The sequence below is a fragment of the Schistocerca americana genome, chromosome 7, assembly GCF_021461395.2.
Source record: "Schistocerca americana isolate TAMUIC-IGC-003095 chromosome 7, iqSchAmer2.1, whole genome shotgun sequence".
In the NCBI taxonomy this organism is placed as follows: Eukaryota; Metazoa; Arthropoda; class Insecta; order Orthoptera; family Acrididae; genus Schistocerca; species Schistocerca americana.
In genome coordinates, this window is record NC_060125.1 from 76,685,403 (window position 1) to 76,702,191 (window position 16,789).

Genomic DNA, 16,789 nt, shown 5'->3' on the forward strand with positions numbered 1-16,789 from the left:
AAAAAGCTTTTTAAATACTCTTTGTAATGATGTATAACAGAAGGTTATATTATGTTTCTTTCATTAAATACACATTTTTAAATTTGTGGTATTCTTTTTGAATCACCCTGTATTATACTAGAACTGAAATGTGATTACATTTTCACGCAATTTCGGTGCATAGATCCTGAGAAATCAGTACCCATAACAACCAACTCTGGCCGTAATAACGGCCTTAATACGCTTGGGCATTGAGCCAAACAAAGCTTGGATGGCGTGTACAGGTACAGCTGACCATGCAGCTTCCACACGATACCACAGTTCATCAAGAGTAGTGACTGGCGTATTGCGACGAGCCAGTTGCTCGGCCACCATTGACCAGACGTTTTCAATTGGTGAGAGATCTGGAGAATGTGTGGCCAGGACAGCAGTCGAATATTTTCTGCATCCAAAGGCCCGTACAGGACCTGCAACATGCGGTCGTGCATTATCCTGCTGAAATGTAGGGTTTCTCAGGGATCGAATGAAGGGTAGAGCCACGGGTCGTAACACATCTGAAATGTAACGTCCACTGTTCAAAGTGCTGTCAATGCGAACAAGGGGTGACCGAGACTTGTAACCAATGACACCCTATACCATCACGCCAGGTGATACGGCAGTATGGCGATGACGAATACACGCTTCCAATGTGCGTTCACCACGATGTCGCAAATACGGATGCGACCATCATGATGCTGTAAACAGAACCTGGATTCATCCGAAAAAATGACGTTTTCCCATTCGTACACCCAGGTTCGTCGTTGAGTACAGCATCGCAGACTCTCCTGTCTGTGATGCAGTGGCAAGTGTAACCGCAGCCATGTTCTCCGAGCTGATAGTCCATGCTGCTGCAAACGTCGTCGAACTGTTCGTGCAGATGGTTGTCTTGCAAACGTCCCCATCTGTTGACTCAGGGATCGAGACGTGGCTGCACGATCCGTTACAGCCATGCGGATAAGATGCCTGTCATCTCGAGTGCTAGTGGTACGAGGCCGTTGGGATCCAGCACGACGTTCCGTATTACCCTCCTGAACCCAGCGATTCCATATTCTGCTAACAGTCATTGGATCTCGACCAATGCGAGCAGCAATGTCACGATACGATAAACCGCAATCGCGATACGCTACAATCCGGCCTTTATCAAAGTCGGAAACGTGATGGTACGCATTTCTCCTGCTTACACGAGGCATCACAACAACGTTTCACCAGGTAACGTCGGTCAAGTGGTGTTTGTGTATTGGAAATCGGTTGGAAACATTCCTCATGTCAGCACGTTGCAGGTTCAAATGGTTCAAATGGCTCTGGGCACTATGGGACTTAACATCTGTGGTCATCAGTCCCCTAGAACTTAGAACTACTTAAACCTAACTAACCTAAGGACATCACACACATCCATGCCCGAGGCAGGATTCGAACCTGCGACCGTAGCAGTCGCGCGGTTCCGGACTGCGCGCCTAGATCCGCTAGACCACCGCGGCCGGCCACGTTGTAGGTGTAGCCACCGGCGCCAACCTTGTGTGAATGTTAATCATTTGCATATCACAGCATCTTCTTCCTGTCGGTTAAATTTCGCGTCTGTAGCACATCATCTTCGTGGTGTAGCAATTGTAATGGCCAATAGTGTATTAGGTCCCTTTATTTCTCGGTCAAAAAGGTGGCGAAGTACGTAGGGCTTTACACCGATCATTACATCACATTAAGCGCGTAAATAAAAAATGTGAAGGTTCCACAAATCCCCTTAGTCCTTTGGGCGTTTCTTGGGGAGCAGGCCCGAGAATCTGCGTCAACATACAGGGTGTTTCAAAGTATCTGATCAAACGTCTAGAGGTGAGAGACAACGTCACTGGTAGCAACTTTCGTTGCAGCCAAAATGTCGGTGACTCTTCCCAGCGACGACAGGCGTCCTTTAGTATTCGCCGGACCTCGATCGACGAGATTTCACCGAACTAGTTCGACTGCTGCCCTGGCCAGCACATTCTCCGGATCTCTCACCAATTTTAATCGTCTGGTCAGTGGTGGCCGAGCAACTGGCTCGTCACAATACGCCAGTCACTACTCTTGATGAACTGTGGTATCGTGTTGAAGCTGCATGGGCAGCTGTACCTGTACACGCCATCCAAGCTCTGTTTTACTCAATGCTCAGGTGTATCAAAGCCGTTATTACGGCCAGAGGTGGTTGTTCTGGGTACTGATTTCATAGGATCTATGCACCCAAGTTCCGTGAAAATGTAATCACATGTCAGTTCTAGTATAATATATTTGTCCAATGAATAACCGTTTATCAGCGGCATTTCTTCTTGGTGTAGCAATTTTAATGGCCAGTGGTGTATTTTGTTCCTTACGTCGTTTGTATCTGGTATATACGCATAAAGCTGTTTAATGAGACTATACACCGAGGCAGTTATCATTCATTTCTCATTAAAGATGTTACCGACCGCACTGAAAATATCTTGAAGAAACGCGATATCGGCTTACTATAGAGACTCACGTAGAACGTGCGGTAACTCCAAGGATCGGCCAAAGATTCTTTCATGCCTGTGGAATAAACAGGAATTTGCAGGGTACCGTGTAGTTGTGGAGTCCTCTTCGTGGCTAGTAGAAAACGAACAGTATAAAAGCGACTGGATGAACATTAGAGTAAGAATAGTAGGGGAGAAACAGCTAGATCAGCAACTGTGGAACATGCTTCGTAGCCAGGGCACCACCAGATTAGATTTGATGAGAATCACGTAATGGCTGCCGCAAGTGAGTATTATAATACATCTTTCAGACAGAGTGTCGAGATTATTAAACACGCCAATAAATCGAAAGAGGGAGGTTATGAAACTGATTTGTCATTTGGATGCCGGTGCTGAAGAAGATGTGTACCTGTTTTCCACGTGGAGAGACAGAAAAAGCGGACGACAGCCGTCGATAATGAACAGTTGTTCTCCAATTTTTAAACCGTGTTGTCAAACCTCTGCACGGAAACAGGTGGAAACGAAAGTTTACTTTAATCAGTGGCGAATCGGTCCTTGAAGACGTCCGCCGCTGATGGGGTCCGTTAAGTTTATTTAAAAAACAGCGTGGGATTTTTTAATAAGTGTGAGCTTGCCAATAGGAAAACGCATTGTAAAACCCCAGAAGACTAACTCTGTGGCACCGACAGGACTGCTGGATTACGTGGTGTCACAGAACAGACTGAAATGGAAGAATGTGGAAGTCGAATTATCGCACACTTTTCATGATCAACTACAATGAAAAGCTCTATAAGTTTTGCATTTCATCCTTAGTTCTCAGTTACGAGTAAATGACTCACTTTCTTTGCTAGTGGAACATAATTACCTTAAAATATTTTTATAGTTTCATCAAGTATATGAAATAAAATGTTTGACAATATTACGGTTTTCTTTGTAATTTCATTTGCTATCCACTCAGACTGAAATAAGTACATTGAGCTGTAGTCAATTATGTGTGCGTCATAGTTACCTTAAGAGCTCCTCCATTTGGATAGACAAGGAACGGTATGCTCCTGGAAGCCCTCTCCGCCGTACAAATGTTGAACGTACAAGATGCTGTATAGAGCAGCAGCAGACACACAACGGCAGTGATGCAACGCCTGTGACACGACAGAAATGTTGAAAGTATTGAGGAGGGGTTTACTTCGTTTATTTTACCAATGAAATTTGATATGAGTGAAAGGAAACAGGGCATTTGGCTGTAAAACGTACCTGACACCTCATCTCAGTGGCACTATTTCTAACCTACCGTTCACAGTGGAATTACTAGAGGTAGAAGAACGACATCAACCCCCTTAATCTTATTTGTACTGAACTGGGGTTCTAACGATATTGTTCTCCCCCCCCCCCCCTCCCCACGCTCCTGCGCTCGCTCTCTCTTTCTCTCTCTCTCTCTTTCCACTCCTGTATATACCCATACACACGCCCATGCACACAATTATACTACTATCGACAAAAGTATGACGCAGTTTATTGTATCCCTTATGCACGGCTGGTTCTCTGGAACTTTCGAAGCTGGCTTTTTTGCAGCAGGGGCATTGTCTCCCTGTCTTACGTTCACCAGGCGCTAATGGTCACGCGGCATTATGCGAACGGAGAGTCGTTCCTCGGGTTTCGTGCAGAACAGTCGTTTGTAATCGTTCCTTGATGATGATGATGAAGTCCCATACTCCTTCAAAGAGCGTGGGGGAACGATGCGGGAGACCCGCACCGTCGTACAAAGCAAGGCCCTAGTGGAGGTGGTTTGCCATTGCCTTCCTCCGACCGTAATGGGGATGAATGATGAAACTTCCTGGCAGATTAAAACTGTGCGCCCGACCGAGACTCGAACTCGGGACCTTTGCCTTTCGCGGGCAAGTGCTCTACCATCTGAGCTACCGAAGCACGACTCACGCCCGGTACTCACAGCTTTACTTCTGCCAGTACCTCGTCTCCTACCCTCCAAACTTTACAGAATCTCTCCTGCGAAACCTTGCAGAACTAGCACTCCTGAAAGAAAGGATATTGCGGAGACATGGCTTAGCCACAGCCTGGGGGATGTTTCCAGAATGAGATTTTCACTCTGCAGCGGAGTGTGCGCTGATATGAAACTTCCTGGCAGATTAAAACTGTGCGCCCGACCGAGACTCGAACTCGGGACTCCTTTCTTTCAGGAGTGCTAGTTCTGCAAGGTTTCGCAGGAGAGCTTCTGTAAAGTTTGGAGGGTAGGAGACGAGGTACTGGCAGAAGTAAAGCTGTGAGTACCGGGCGTGAGTCGTGCTTCGGTAGCTCAGATGGTAGAGCACTTGCCCGCGAAAGGCAAAGGTCCCGAGTTCGAGTCTCGGTCGGGCGCACAGTTTTAATCTGCCAGGAAGTTTCATATCAGCGCACACTCCGCTGCAGAGTGAAAATCTCATTCGGGATGAATGATGATGATGAAGACGACACAACAACACCGAGTCATCTCGAGGCACGTGAAAATCCCTAACCCCACCGGGAAACGAACCCAGGACTCTGTGCTCGGGAAGCGAGAACGATACCGCCAGACCATGAGCAGCGGACAAAAATAATTTGAACAACTTGTTAAAGTGATGAACTATGAGTTTTAAAGTATTACGCCCCTTGGTAGGACAACAATGAGTAATGACTCGGTTTCTATGCGTAAGGTGTGCGTAAATTACCCATGATATCAGTGGACGAAACTGTATCGTCGTTCTTGCTCATCGGCGGAACGTATCACTTGACAGTTATTTTATTTGAGTCTGAAACAAATAAAGGAAAGAATAATAAAGTTACACTAATCCTGACCAAAACCTTGCAGTGACAGTTACTCTCGGAGTCAGAAGCAGATCTCCTTATATGGAAGATGCAGGACACAGTTGACAGTCAAGTAAGTGCTCCATGAACGATGGTACTCCGGAGTCACAGTTGGTGGTATCCGCAGGAATGTGCCGTTACTGGAGATTACTCGTGGATCTTCCAACTCCAGAATGGAGACGGGAGAGCTGTTCGCAAGTCGAAACGAGAAATCGACGATTGTTCCCTCGCTGTAGCTGCTGCTGTTTGCAAGACTGGAATGGCCTTGTGGCTGCTAGAACGTGCCTATGTAATGGATTGGCTCCCTGGTGAGCCTGATTTATTCTCCCTGCGTTGTCAGCTACTTCTCGGCGGATATCTGGCGGAACTACGCCTGCGAAATGGTAGAATTTTACAAGAGATGTAAGCTTCAGGCAACCTGTGACAGGCCGACATGTTTAGTTTAGCGCCTTCTTAGCTATACGTGCTGGGATATATTTGGACTAAACTGGACGCACGTAATCTGCAGCTCTGTAACATGTTGCTAGTGCTGTGGTTCTCAGGGTTTGTGCTCGAGATCTCCACTTACTAGCGGCGATCTTGCGAAAGATATTATGTCTGGGTTCACCTTCGTTCATGTATTCTTGCAACAACTATGAAAGTGCTGTTCGGGACAGTTATAACATGAAAGATTAATTCGGAAAACAGTACAAAACAGCAAACTTCAATCTGGAAGTGGAATACTTTTAATTATTAACACGAGCATGGCTGGGTCTGGGTAGGCGTGCCATCACTCAGGTTGCCGACCGCGAATGTTTGGATCAAATCGGATTATTTTCCCGAACATACAGGGCGATTCCATAAGAGAGTACAAAAATTTAACATGACATAGAAGATGCTCCACTGAACAATTTGAGGCAGGAAATCTGGGGTCGGAGAAGCAAGTTAAGGAGATAATAGGAATAAAATCATATTACTGTGTACTTTTTTATGTACGTTAGTCACAGTTAACTGAAAATACCATCATTGACACAATGAACTTACCTTTTGTGCTGTTTCCCACAAAATTTGCTGAAACTGACGACCATCAAACTCAATACAAGCATGAAATTGGTGAACACGTTTCTGGCGCAGCCCGACAAATATCCGTGATGTGTTTCGAATCACATTACTGGCAATTACAATTCTGGCGACTAACTCCACCTCCGTATCTACTGGGGCCTCGTACACAAGTGACTTTGGATATCCCCATAGCAAACAATCAAAAAGATTCAGATCAGGAGACCTCGCAGGTGATGGAATAGGACCTCCCTTTCCAATCCAGTGATCGGGAAATACAGCACGGAGATGTTTTCGGACATCCACACTGAAGTGAGGCGGTGCACCGTCCTGTTGTATCCACATCCTCTTACGCACAGCCACGGGTACGTCTTTCAACAACTTGTAACGCCGGAAATGCATATCCTCCTACTTCCATCTATTGTACTATAATTTTTTTCCTTATTTTGTTACCTGAAGATATGACATTTCTGTGTCTTTATATATTGCAATTGTTATACTATATATATATATATATATATATATATATATATATATATATATATATATATATATATATATATGCATTTATGTCGATGTATAAATGGTTTGTTTTGTAAATATTAATTGTATTTTTACGCTGCGTCTGGCCTAGGGAAAAATATTCTATCGAACGATTACATCGATAGGTCGTGTGAAGAACCAAAGTGTTTAGGATCTTTGGTAGTATTAACTCTGCCGCGTGGAGCGCGGGCAGAGCAGAGTCTGGCTGGAGTAGGGCGGTGGAGCAGGTGTGTTGTGAGACGCTCCCGCGAGTTGCCGTGCTTTCGGGGTTTGGCAGCATGAAATTGCGCTCGACTTGCTATGATAGTTTCTGACACGGTGTCGCGGACGGGAAGCATTAGCTGGCGCACATCAAGAGCCCGTTTTACCTGGTGGCAGTGTCGAGAAGAAGGCGCGCCAACATCCAGCTTCTGCAACAGCGACGGCCGACAATGAGTGACTGTCGCCACCTCCTCGACCGACGACTTCAAACCTTCAATCAACCAACAAGGAAGACTGGAAGCACGTAAAGTTTTAGACTGTATGGCAGACCTCAACTATTAAAATTGTTCCATTTGCCTCACAAAATTACAGCAAATTAGCATGAACCTTTGTTGCTCAACGTTCCAGTTGCATTACCAAGCAGGGTCCCTTCCTTTTCCGAAATGAACCCGAGTGTCGTTGAAATTCAAACTGCTTTAATTTCAAAGTTCGGTTAAGGTACTCATAGCTGGCTACAATATTTAGATTACACAAGCACAAATTAAGAGTGCGAGTTTTGTAACCATATTTTAGCTTACATGTGACTACAGCTCAGATTGGTACGTACTAAATTTTACTATTGTTAATTGTTCAGAATCATTTAATTCTAGTTCAAAGTTAAACCTATTATTTCTAAATTGCGCAGATTCAAGTAGCTTTTGAAATGAATGTTGAGGTAGCCCAAGACTAACCTTCAGTTGCCACGCTTTTAGTGCTAATTATATGTGCAATAACCTTTCTTTTTCAGTTTTTTATAGTAGTTGTCCATAGGACTGGCGACCATAATTTTCCCCAAATCTCAAATATCTAATTAACGCCAGTTAATTGTTAACGCAACGACCGCACATTTAGTTTCTTTATTAACTGTACCCCTTTTCAAAACTAATTTCCACCAGTTTCATTTGCATTTTTCCTTTCATTTAGATGTAACCCTTTCCTCCCTCTTTACCTACAGATTAACTTCGGTGACGATTGCTTTTCCCAAATTTCCATTAGGTACACGCGGTTTAATTTTACTGTCATTAAGGTCGATAAGTGAGGGGGCGGTTACAAACTTAGGTAAAACTGTTTGCACGAACAAGTAAAGTAAACAAATCCTGCATCATGATTTGCTAGTAATCAGGCTCGTCCACTTTGTTTCCTTGTAGGAAATAAAGAATATACACGTAAATTAACAGCACAAAATGGTTCAAACGGCTCTGAGCACTATGGTACCTAACATCTGAGGTAATCAGTCCCCTAGAACTTAGAACTGCTTAAACCTAACTAATGTAAGGGCATCACACACATCCATGCCCGAGGCAGGATTCGAACCTGCGACCGTAGAGGTCGCACGGTTCCAGACTGAAGCGCCTAGAACCGGTCTTCCACTGCAGCCGGTTAAACAGCACAGTACGGGTACATTTGTACCATATTAGTTGCAAATAAGCTGAGAAAGAGCAATGCTAGGCTAAGCGGTAGACAAGTTTACTTCCATATCTCCCTAAGCTGGCTTCTTCGAGTCCAGGTTCCCTGTCTCAAACTGTTCAGTGGAGCACTCTATGTCCTGTTACATTTTTGCACCCTTTTGCGGAAACACCCTTATATACTCTGTCACGACAAACTTGGCGTTACAAATGAAAGAATGACTAGTTAAAAAATCTTAACGAATATAAACGATACAAATTTACATATGTGCGTATTCTGCAATATCGGGATACTACGTCTGTGGTACGAGCGTGATGAGTGAAACATACAGTTGTACAATTGACTTCTCTGCGGACAACTATCCGGCGGATGGGGCGACGTCGCGGTGCACCCGATCGTCGATTGTCGCCGGTTTCTCACTGTCTTCAGTATAGATTTATGGAGAATATGTTCATAGGAGTGTCCCTAAATAAGTTTGCCGTTAGTTTTTAAAAAAATAAAACTAACGAAATTACCTGCGTACCAGTCTTGATTTAGTGAATTTTAGCTAAGGTTTATTAACATCTATTTATTTCCAGTCAGTCGAATTTCTCCAGAAGCGTCCAGGCTTACCCACGACGAAGCCCTCAGCACTGAACAAATCCGCGGTAACCCGGAAGTATGCAGCCCTGGGCCTAGGCATTGTTAGGAAGTGCGTTACTTGTAAAAAGTCCATAAACTATAATGAATCTTGCTGTTATTCGTTCAAACAAACATTGTTCCACTTAGAAAACTGAAAAACTCTAATATTCATAAAGTAAAGTAATGCGTTGTCGTATTAGACAAGGAGGCCAAATTTATTTTGCAACGAATCATTTTCTCACTGTTAGCCATCCCCAGTCCACGTCCAGTCACCAAAATTAATAGAAAAATTGGTAAAGGAAGCGGAGGAAGGGGAACTTACGAAACTTGCGTGCATACACAGACTCTCACGTACATCCCCCCCTCCCCCCCCCCCCCCCCCCCCCCCCCCACGCACACATACATGCATAAACATACACTGTGAATTTTTTTCCGAACTCGGTTTATGACTATGTACGTGGTGGTTATAATTAAAGTGCAGCCACTCACTAGGTATAGTGTCGGCTGTAATTATCGTACGGCAGCGATACTTGGAAGATATGCTAACGCGTTAATGGAGAACAGATTTAGGCTAGAAAATGAAATTCCAGTTGTCAACACCGCATTCAAGTCTGGCGCTGTACACTGTTTTTATGACGGTATGGCATCCAAGCTGCGATTTGCAAGGCATAACGTGAGTGAACAGTGTGGCCACCGAGAAGTGAGACCGTGCGCTGTTGGTGAAACTGTTATATGTGAACGGCAGCAACCACAGCGTATGGCCGACTGGAATGTCTGAGGAGAGGCCCGATGTCATTAAATTGTTTAAAGAAGATGATGAAAACACGGATGAGTTTAGTGTGGCACCTGGAAGAGGAAGGTAACCTATCCCGGTGGATAGTGTCGGAAGTTCCATGCGGCTTTTCGCGGATGATGCTGTAGTATACAGAGAAGTTGCAGCATTAGAAAATTGTAGCGAAATGCAGGAAGCTCTCCAGCGGATAGGCACTTGATGCAGGGAGTGGCAACTGACCCATAACATAGACAAATGTAGTATATTGCGAATACATAGAAAGAAGGATCCTTTATTGTATGATTATATGATAGCGGAACAAACACTGGTAGCAGTTACTTCTGTAAAATATCTGGGAGTATGCGTGTGGAACGATTTGAAGTGGAATGATCATATAAAATTAATTGTTGGTAATGCGGGTACCAGGTTGAGATTCACTGGGAGAGTGCTTAGAAAATGTAGTCCATCAACAAAGGAGGTGGCTTACAAAACACTCGTTCGACCTATACTTGAGTATTGCTCATCAGTGTGGGATCCGTACCAGATCGGTTTGACGGAGGAGATAGAGAAGATCCAAAGAAGAGCGGCGCGTTTCGTCACAGGGTTATTTGGTAATCGTGATAGCGTTACGGAGATGTTTAATAAACTCAAGTGGCAGACTCTGCAAGAGAGGCGCTCTGCATCGCGGTGTAGCTTGCTCGCCAGGTTTCGAGAGAGTGCGTTTCTGGATGAGGTATCGAATATATTGCTTCCCCCTACTTATACCTCCCGAGGAGATCACGAATGTAAAATTAGAGAGATTAGAGCGCGCACGGAGGCTTTCAGACAGTCGTTCTTCCCGCGAACCATACGCGACTGGAACAGGAAAGGGAGGTAATGACAGTGGCACGTGAAGTGCCCTCCGCCACACACCGTTGGGTGGCTTGCGGAGTATAAATGTAGATGTAGATGTAGCAGTTGATGGCGATGTTGCTGTTGCTGTAACCGATTATGCAGCACGTTTCCCGGGTCCTGTTATTGCTCGTGCAGTGTCACGAGAATTATACATCCCATGGGCAACAGTACGGAACGTTTTTCGGTCTGTCTTCCACTGGTACCCGTACAAGACCCAGAAGGTGCAATAACTGAAACATCATGATCCGCGACAACATTATGAATTTGCTCTTCGATTTCTGGCACGAATCGGAGTTGATGACATGTATCCAGTCGGTATTCTGTGGAATGATGAGGCACATTTTACACTACAGGTTGCCGCCAGTCGAAATCCTGGGAGAACCTATCCCATGGAGTGGGACGGCGAAATGCCTAGGGGTTACCCTAGACCGAAGGCTCACATGGAAGCATCACATCCGAGATGTGAAAGGAATAGGACGCCTTCGCGCACTGTATCCACTGCTAAACCCGCAGTCGTCATTGCCACCGCAACACGGCATCACGCTTTACCTAACATTGTTTCACCCACTATTAGAATATGCGGCCGTGGTCTGGGGGAAAGCCGCAGATGCTCACATTGTGACTCTGCAGCGGATACAGAACCGCACCCTGAAGACTGCTATGCATCTTACGAGGCGCTTCTCGACGCGCCAACTCCACGAGGACACCGGGATCCTGCCTCTCCGAGACAGGATTCGCGCCATCGCCAGGAAGTTCTACGAGAAGACGGGACGCTCCCGCAGCCGGCTCATCCGTGGAATGGGCCAACAACCTCATCACAGGCCAACCACGCGTTGGCCTGACCTGCTGAAGGATTAAGTTTTACTAATCCCTCACCAGAGTGTGTCTTTCTCTTTTTCAGGCTACACCAGCTAGGACCAATCAACAATATCAATAATATATCTTTTACAGGAACAGCAGTAATGACAAATTTTGTCTAAACTGCACCACCTCGAGCCAAGGACAGGCTCGTCTTTTCAGCGTCAGCGTCTACAAGTTGCAGTGAATACACAGAAATGTCGAATTTGGGCCACTGTTAAAATTCGGGTTGTTCACGGTCTTATTCCCTACTTCTTAGAGAAGAATACACCAGAGGGCCTGTCCGGTGTACCATGACGTTTGCACTGGACGTTATCGAAACCTCCTTGTGTGGCATGTGAGTGCTCTAGCGCAACTGTGTGGAGAGCTCTTTTGCATGAGATATGAGGCAACACCTCATGTCCCTCGCCCAATTCAAGATCTGCTTAATGCAACCTTCCACGAACGTGTCATCTCTACAGATTTTCTAGGTGCATTGCCGTTAAGATGACGTCATCTGAAACCATGTGATTTTTGGCTCTGGGGTACCTAAAAGAAAGCGTTTACCAGGGACACATTCGGTCTCTACGTGATGTAAACGCCACTATACAGGAACGAGTTCCTCAGATATCGCGAGAAGTGCTGTGAAGAACTGTCGATCACGTCGCTTTACGGAAGCAGCATCTCGTTGACATATCCGGTGCTCATACTGAACAAATTGTGCAAGCGTTGCCTTTCTAACTTGTTTGCCCTTTCCTGACCACGTCCCTGTCTCAATCCAACACATATGGCAACATTTTTATACGTCTTCCTTGCATTCACAGCGCCATATTTGCACCTGGTGGCGAAAATACAACTAATTTTTTTTCCCGGCGAAAATCGGCTCCACATTAACGCATTAGAATATTTACCACGTTTCGCTGCCACACGATAGTTACAGCCTACACCTCTGTGAGTAGCTGCAGTTTAATTATAACCATTCGATATCATCGACTTTCAGTGTAAAACGGTTTGTCTGTGATCTTGAAGAAGAATAGGCAAGAGTAAATGAAAACGAAAAGGAGAAAAATAACTGGAAGTGACCTAAGCTGTTGGTGACTGACCTGGAGTTGTCCATTGCAGGCGCCGGTCTGAACTGCAGTCAGCTTTCTGTGCGGGCTGACTGCAACCCCAGACGTCGGCCGGCTAGGTCCAGGGCGTTGCCCTGGCAGTATGACCGAGTATGCGCCGTCACGTACAGCTTTTGAAGGCACCACCAGCGACGTGGGCTAGCGTGCTGCATACGCAACAGAATCCACTTCTCCACCGCAGCAGCCTCTTTCTCAGTCACTAGCGACAGGTCACTGACGCGCTATCTGTGAAGGCGAAGGCACTGTAACAGTGTTTCGTCCATTTCGAAGGTGGCAACCAAGTATGGCAGTCGTAAGGATTTTACTATCAACTTGAAAAAATATCAGTCTACGACATTAAAACTGCTACTGATGTTAGTCCTCTTGTCGTGGAACGTTCCATCTCGAAATCACTTCGTCGTCATTCTGTATGTCATGACCAGATAAAACTACAATCGTCCGGCTGTAGTTGCAGATTCTTTGATTGCTTTGGAAGGCGGATCACTGGAACTACTACAAGAGACATATTAGTTCACTTTATTACTTGAATGAATAAAAAGATTTACTTTACTTTATACAATCCATTGCCATAGGTGTGCATTGACTATCAAAGCATCTACATCTACATATATACTCCGCTAGCCACCAACCGGTGTGTGGCAGAGGGCGCTATTCGCGCCAAAGTCATATTTACCCACCTCTGTTCCACTCGCGGATGGCGCGAGGGATAAACGACTGTCTGAATGCCTCTGTACGAGCTCTTACTTCCCTTATCTTTGAATGGTGGTCATTCGCAATTTGAAAGCTGGTGGTAATAATATATGCTCTACATCCTCGGCAAAGATCGGATTCTGGAATTTACTGAGCAGCCCCTTCCGTTTAGCGCGGCGTCTATCTGCAAGTGTGTCCCACTTCAAACATTCTATGTGATTTGTAAGGCTCTCGCGATCACGAATCTTGCAGCTTCTCTTTGGACCTTCTCAATCTCTTGAATCAGACCCAACTGGTAAGGGTCCATGCTGACGAACAATATTCTGGGCAAACTAAAGTACTGTAAGCAATTTCCATGGTTGAAGGACTGGATTGCTTCAGGATTCTACCAATAAACCGCAATCTAGAGTTCGCCTTGCCGGTTACTTGTGTTATCTGATCCAAATTTTTTATCCAACCGCATATGTCTTCGGATAGACCGTAAGCGCGCACTTTTTGGGGCAAGCGACAGCGCGGAACTATATCGAACGCCTTTCGAAAGTCAGGAAATATGGCATCAACCTGGGAGCCGGAATCTAGAGCCTGTTGTATATCATGCACAAAGAGGGCCAGCTGTGTCTCATTTGACCGCTGTTTCCTAAAACCATGCTATTTTCTACAGATGAGCTTCTCAGGTTCTAGAAAGATCATTAAGTCTGAACACAAAATGTGTTCCATGATTCTACAACAAATCGATGTCAGTGAAATTGGCCGGTAATTACGTGCATCCGATTTTCTTACCTTTTTATAGATTGCTATGTCCTGGGCCTTCTTCCAGTCCCGTGGAACTTTCCGCTGTTCCAATGATCTCTGATAGATGATGGATAAGAATGGTGCTATATTTGTATATAGTCGACATAAAATCTTACGGGGATACCGTACGGGCGAGATGCCTTTCTGGCGTCTAAGGATCTTTACTGTTTTACAATCCCAGATACACTAAACACTATGTCAGCCATCCTTGCATGTGTTTGATAATTGAAAGGAGGAATGGTGCTGCAGTCCTCTACCGTAAACGAGTTTTTGAAAGCTAGGTTTAAAATTTCAACCTTCTCTTTATCATCATCAGTTACATTACCTGTACTGTCAGCAAGAGAAGGTATTGAATTATTTGTAGCATTCATAGATTTTACGTACGACCAAAATTTTTTGGGGTTATTTTTAGAATCTGCAGATAAAATATTGCTTTCAAATTCATTAAAACAATCTCTCATTGCCCTTCTGACAGCTGCTTTCATTTCGCATAATTTCTGTTTCTCAGCGGGGCAGTGACTACGTTTAAAACGAGTGTGTAAAATTCTCAGCTTTCTCAGCAACTTCCTAATGTGTTTGTTGAACCAAGGTGGATCCTTTCCCATTTTTGCTAGGCACATACTTATCTAGCACGTGGTGGACAATACTTTAAATTCGAACTAAAGATGCTCACTATCTTTGCGTCCCACGGTGAATGCTTGGAGTTGACTTTGAAGATATTCATTAATGACACTTTATTTGCTTTCCCAAACAAGAAACCTCTACACTGTTTCTTTGGTTTTTTTGCAACGTCCGCTGACATGGAAGCTTCAACGACGTTATGGTCGCTAATACCTTCTTGTAGATTAACTTCCTCAAAAAGATCAGGTCTGTTTGTCGCCAAGGTATCTGATATATTCCCATCTCGAGTTGGTTTTCTAACCAATTGCTCAAGGTTGTATGATGAGAGCGTTCCTAGAATAACTTTACACGTGTCTTTGCATCTGCTTCCTCTGATAAACGTGTAATTTTCCCAGTCAATAGGCGCCAGATTAAACTCTCCACCTATAACTAATGGATAATTTGCATATTTGTTTCCTACGTACTCAAGACTTTCCCTGAAACGTTCTGCGACGTTTGTTGCGGATGGTGGTGGTCTACAAAAACATCCTAATACAATGGTCACTCCTTGTCTGATTGACAGCTGTATCCAGACTATTTCACAGTCCGTCCCAGTATCTATCTCAACTGCGTTTAAACAGCTTTTAACTGCAACGAACACACCACCTCCCATGGAATCATTCCTATCCTTCCTAAACATTGCCCAATCCGAGCTCAAAAGTTCAGAGCTATTTATGTCTGGTTTCAACCAGCTTTCGATAGCTGATATGATATTGGCATTACTACTGTTTATTTCGGAGACTAACTCGGTTATCTTGCTACAGACACTTCGACAATTTACTAACATGAGATTTAGTGTATGTAAATCCTTTGGAATGACCTGCTTAGGAGAAATAACACTTTTTACAGTTGGCACACCCACATCAGTGTCATGAACTGGTAATTTTTCAGCCCAACGGTTTGTTTCCCGTGGGGAGGAACCTAATCTAAAAAATACCCATGTGCACACCACAAGTACTGTGCTACCCATGTAGCTGCTTCCTGTGTGTAGTGCAACCCTGATCTATCTAGGGGCGTCCTACAACCTTCCACCCAATAGCGTAGGTCGAGGAATCTACAACCATTTTCGTCACAGAGTCGACGTAGCTGGTTTAGATTCTCCACTCGACTCCAAACCAGAGGACCCCGGTCCACCCTGGTAAGATGCTGCAAATTGTCAGCTTGACTTCCACTCCTCGAGAGATGGAGGCCGCCTTCGCCAATTTAGCCAGCAGTCGAAAGGACCCAAGGTTTTTCTCAGAACCCTAACGACAGGCATCGTTGGTGCCGACATGTGCAACAGTCTGCAACTGGCTGCACCCCACACACTTGATTGCCGCCAGAAGAGCCTCTTCCACATCCTGGACAAGGCCCCCCAGCAAGCACACAGAGTGAACGTCGGACTTCTTCCCCGTCCTAGCCGCTATTTTCCTGAGGGACTCAATGACCCGCCCGACATTGGAGCTCCCAATGACTAACAAATCCCTATCCCCATGTGCCTGCCCGGACCTTGCTGAAGGAGCGGCCATGCAGCCTTTGCCTTGAGGCTCGAGACTTCTACATAGTCCGCCACCCAAACTGAGGTGGGAGTGGGCCGGCCGGCTCAGTCGCACCTGAGGTCGACTCAGTGACAGAGAGCTGTGACATCCCCCCCCCCCCCCCCCCCGTGCACATCTAGTACAGCAGAGGCTACCCCAGGCACCCCATCTCCACCGCACCTCGAGGTGACACTCTGGAGCCTGTTGACTGTGGCCAACAAAGCTTCCAGCTGCGTTTGGACTGCGGCCAACTCTTCCTGCATCCGCACACAACAGACACAGTCCCTCTCAATCTAGCTAATATGTGGTTAACTATTAGAAACTTAAGGAAACCTA

General features: G+C 45.3%; 1 protein-coding gene across 1 annotated transcript in view; it reads right to left on the reverse strand.

The window, feature by feature from the left end:
• LOC124622720 overlaps positions 1–12,781 on the reverse strand; it is a 38,921-nt gene extending 26,140 nt beyond the window's left edge. The window contains exons 1-2 of the mRNA XM_047148511.1: positions 12,768–12,781; positions 3,487–3,616 (exon numbers count right to left, since the gene is read on the reverse strand). Coding sequence (XP_047004467.1) covers positions 3,487–3,616; positions 12,768–12,781 — 144 coding nt within the window. The remainder of the gene's footprint in view (positions 1–3,486; positions 3,617–12,767) is intronic.
• Positions 12,782–16,789: the final 4,008 nt, after the last annotated feature.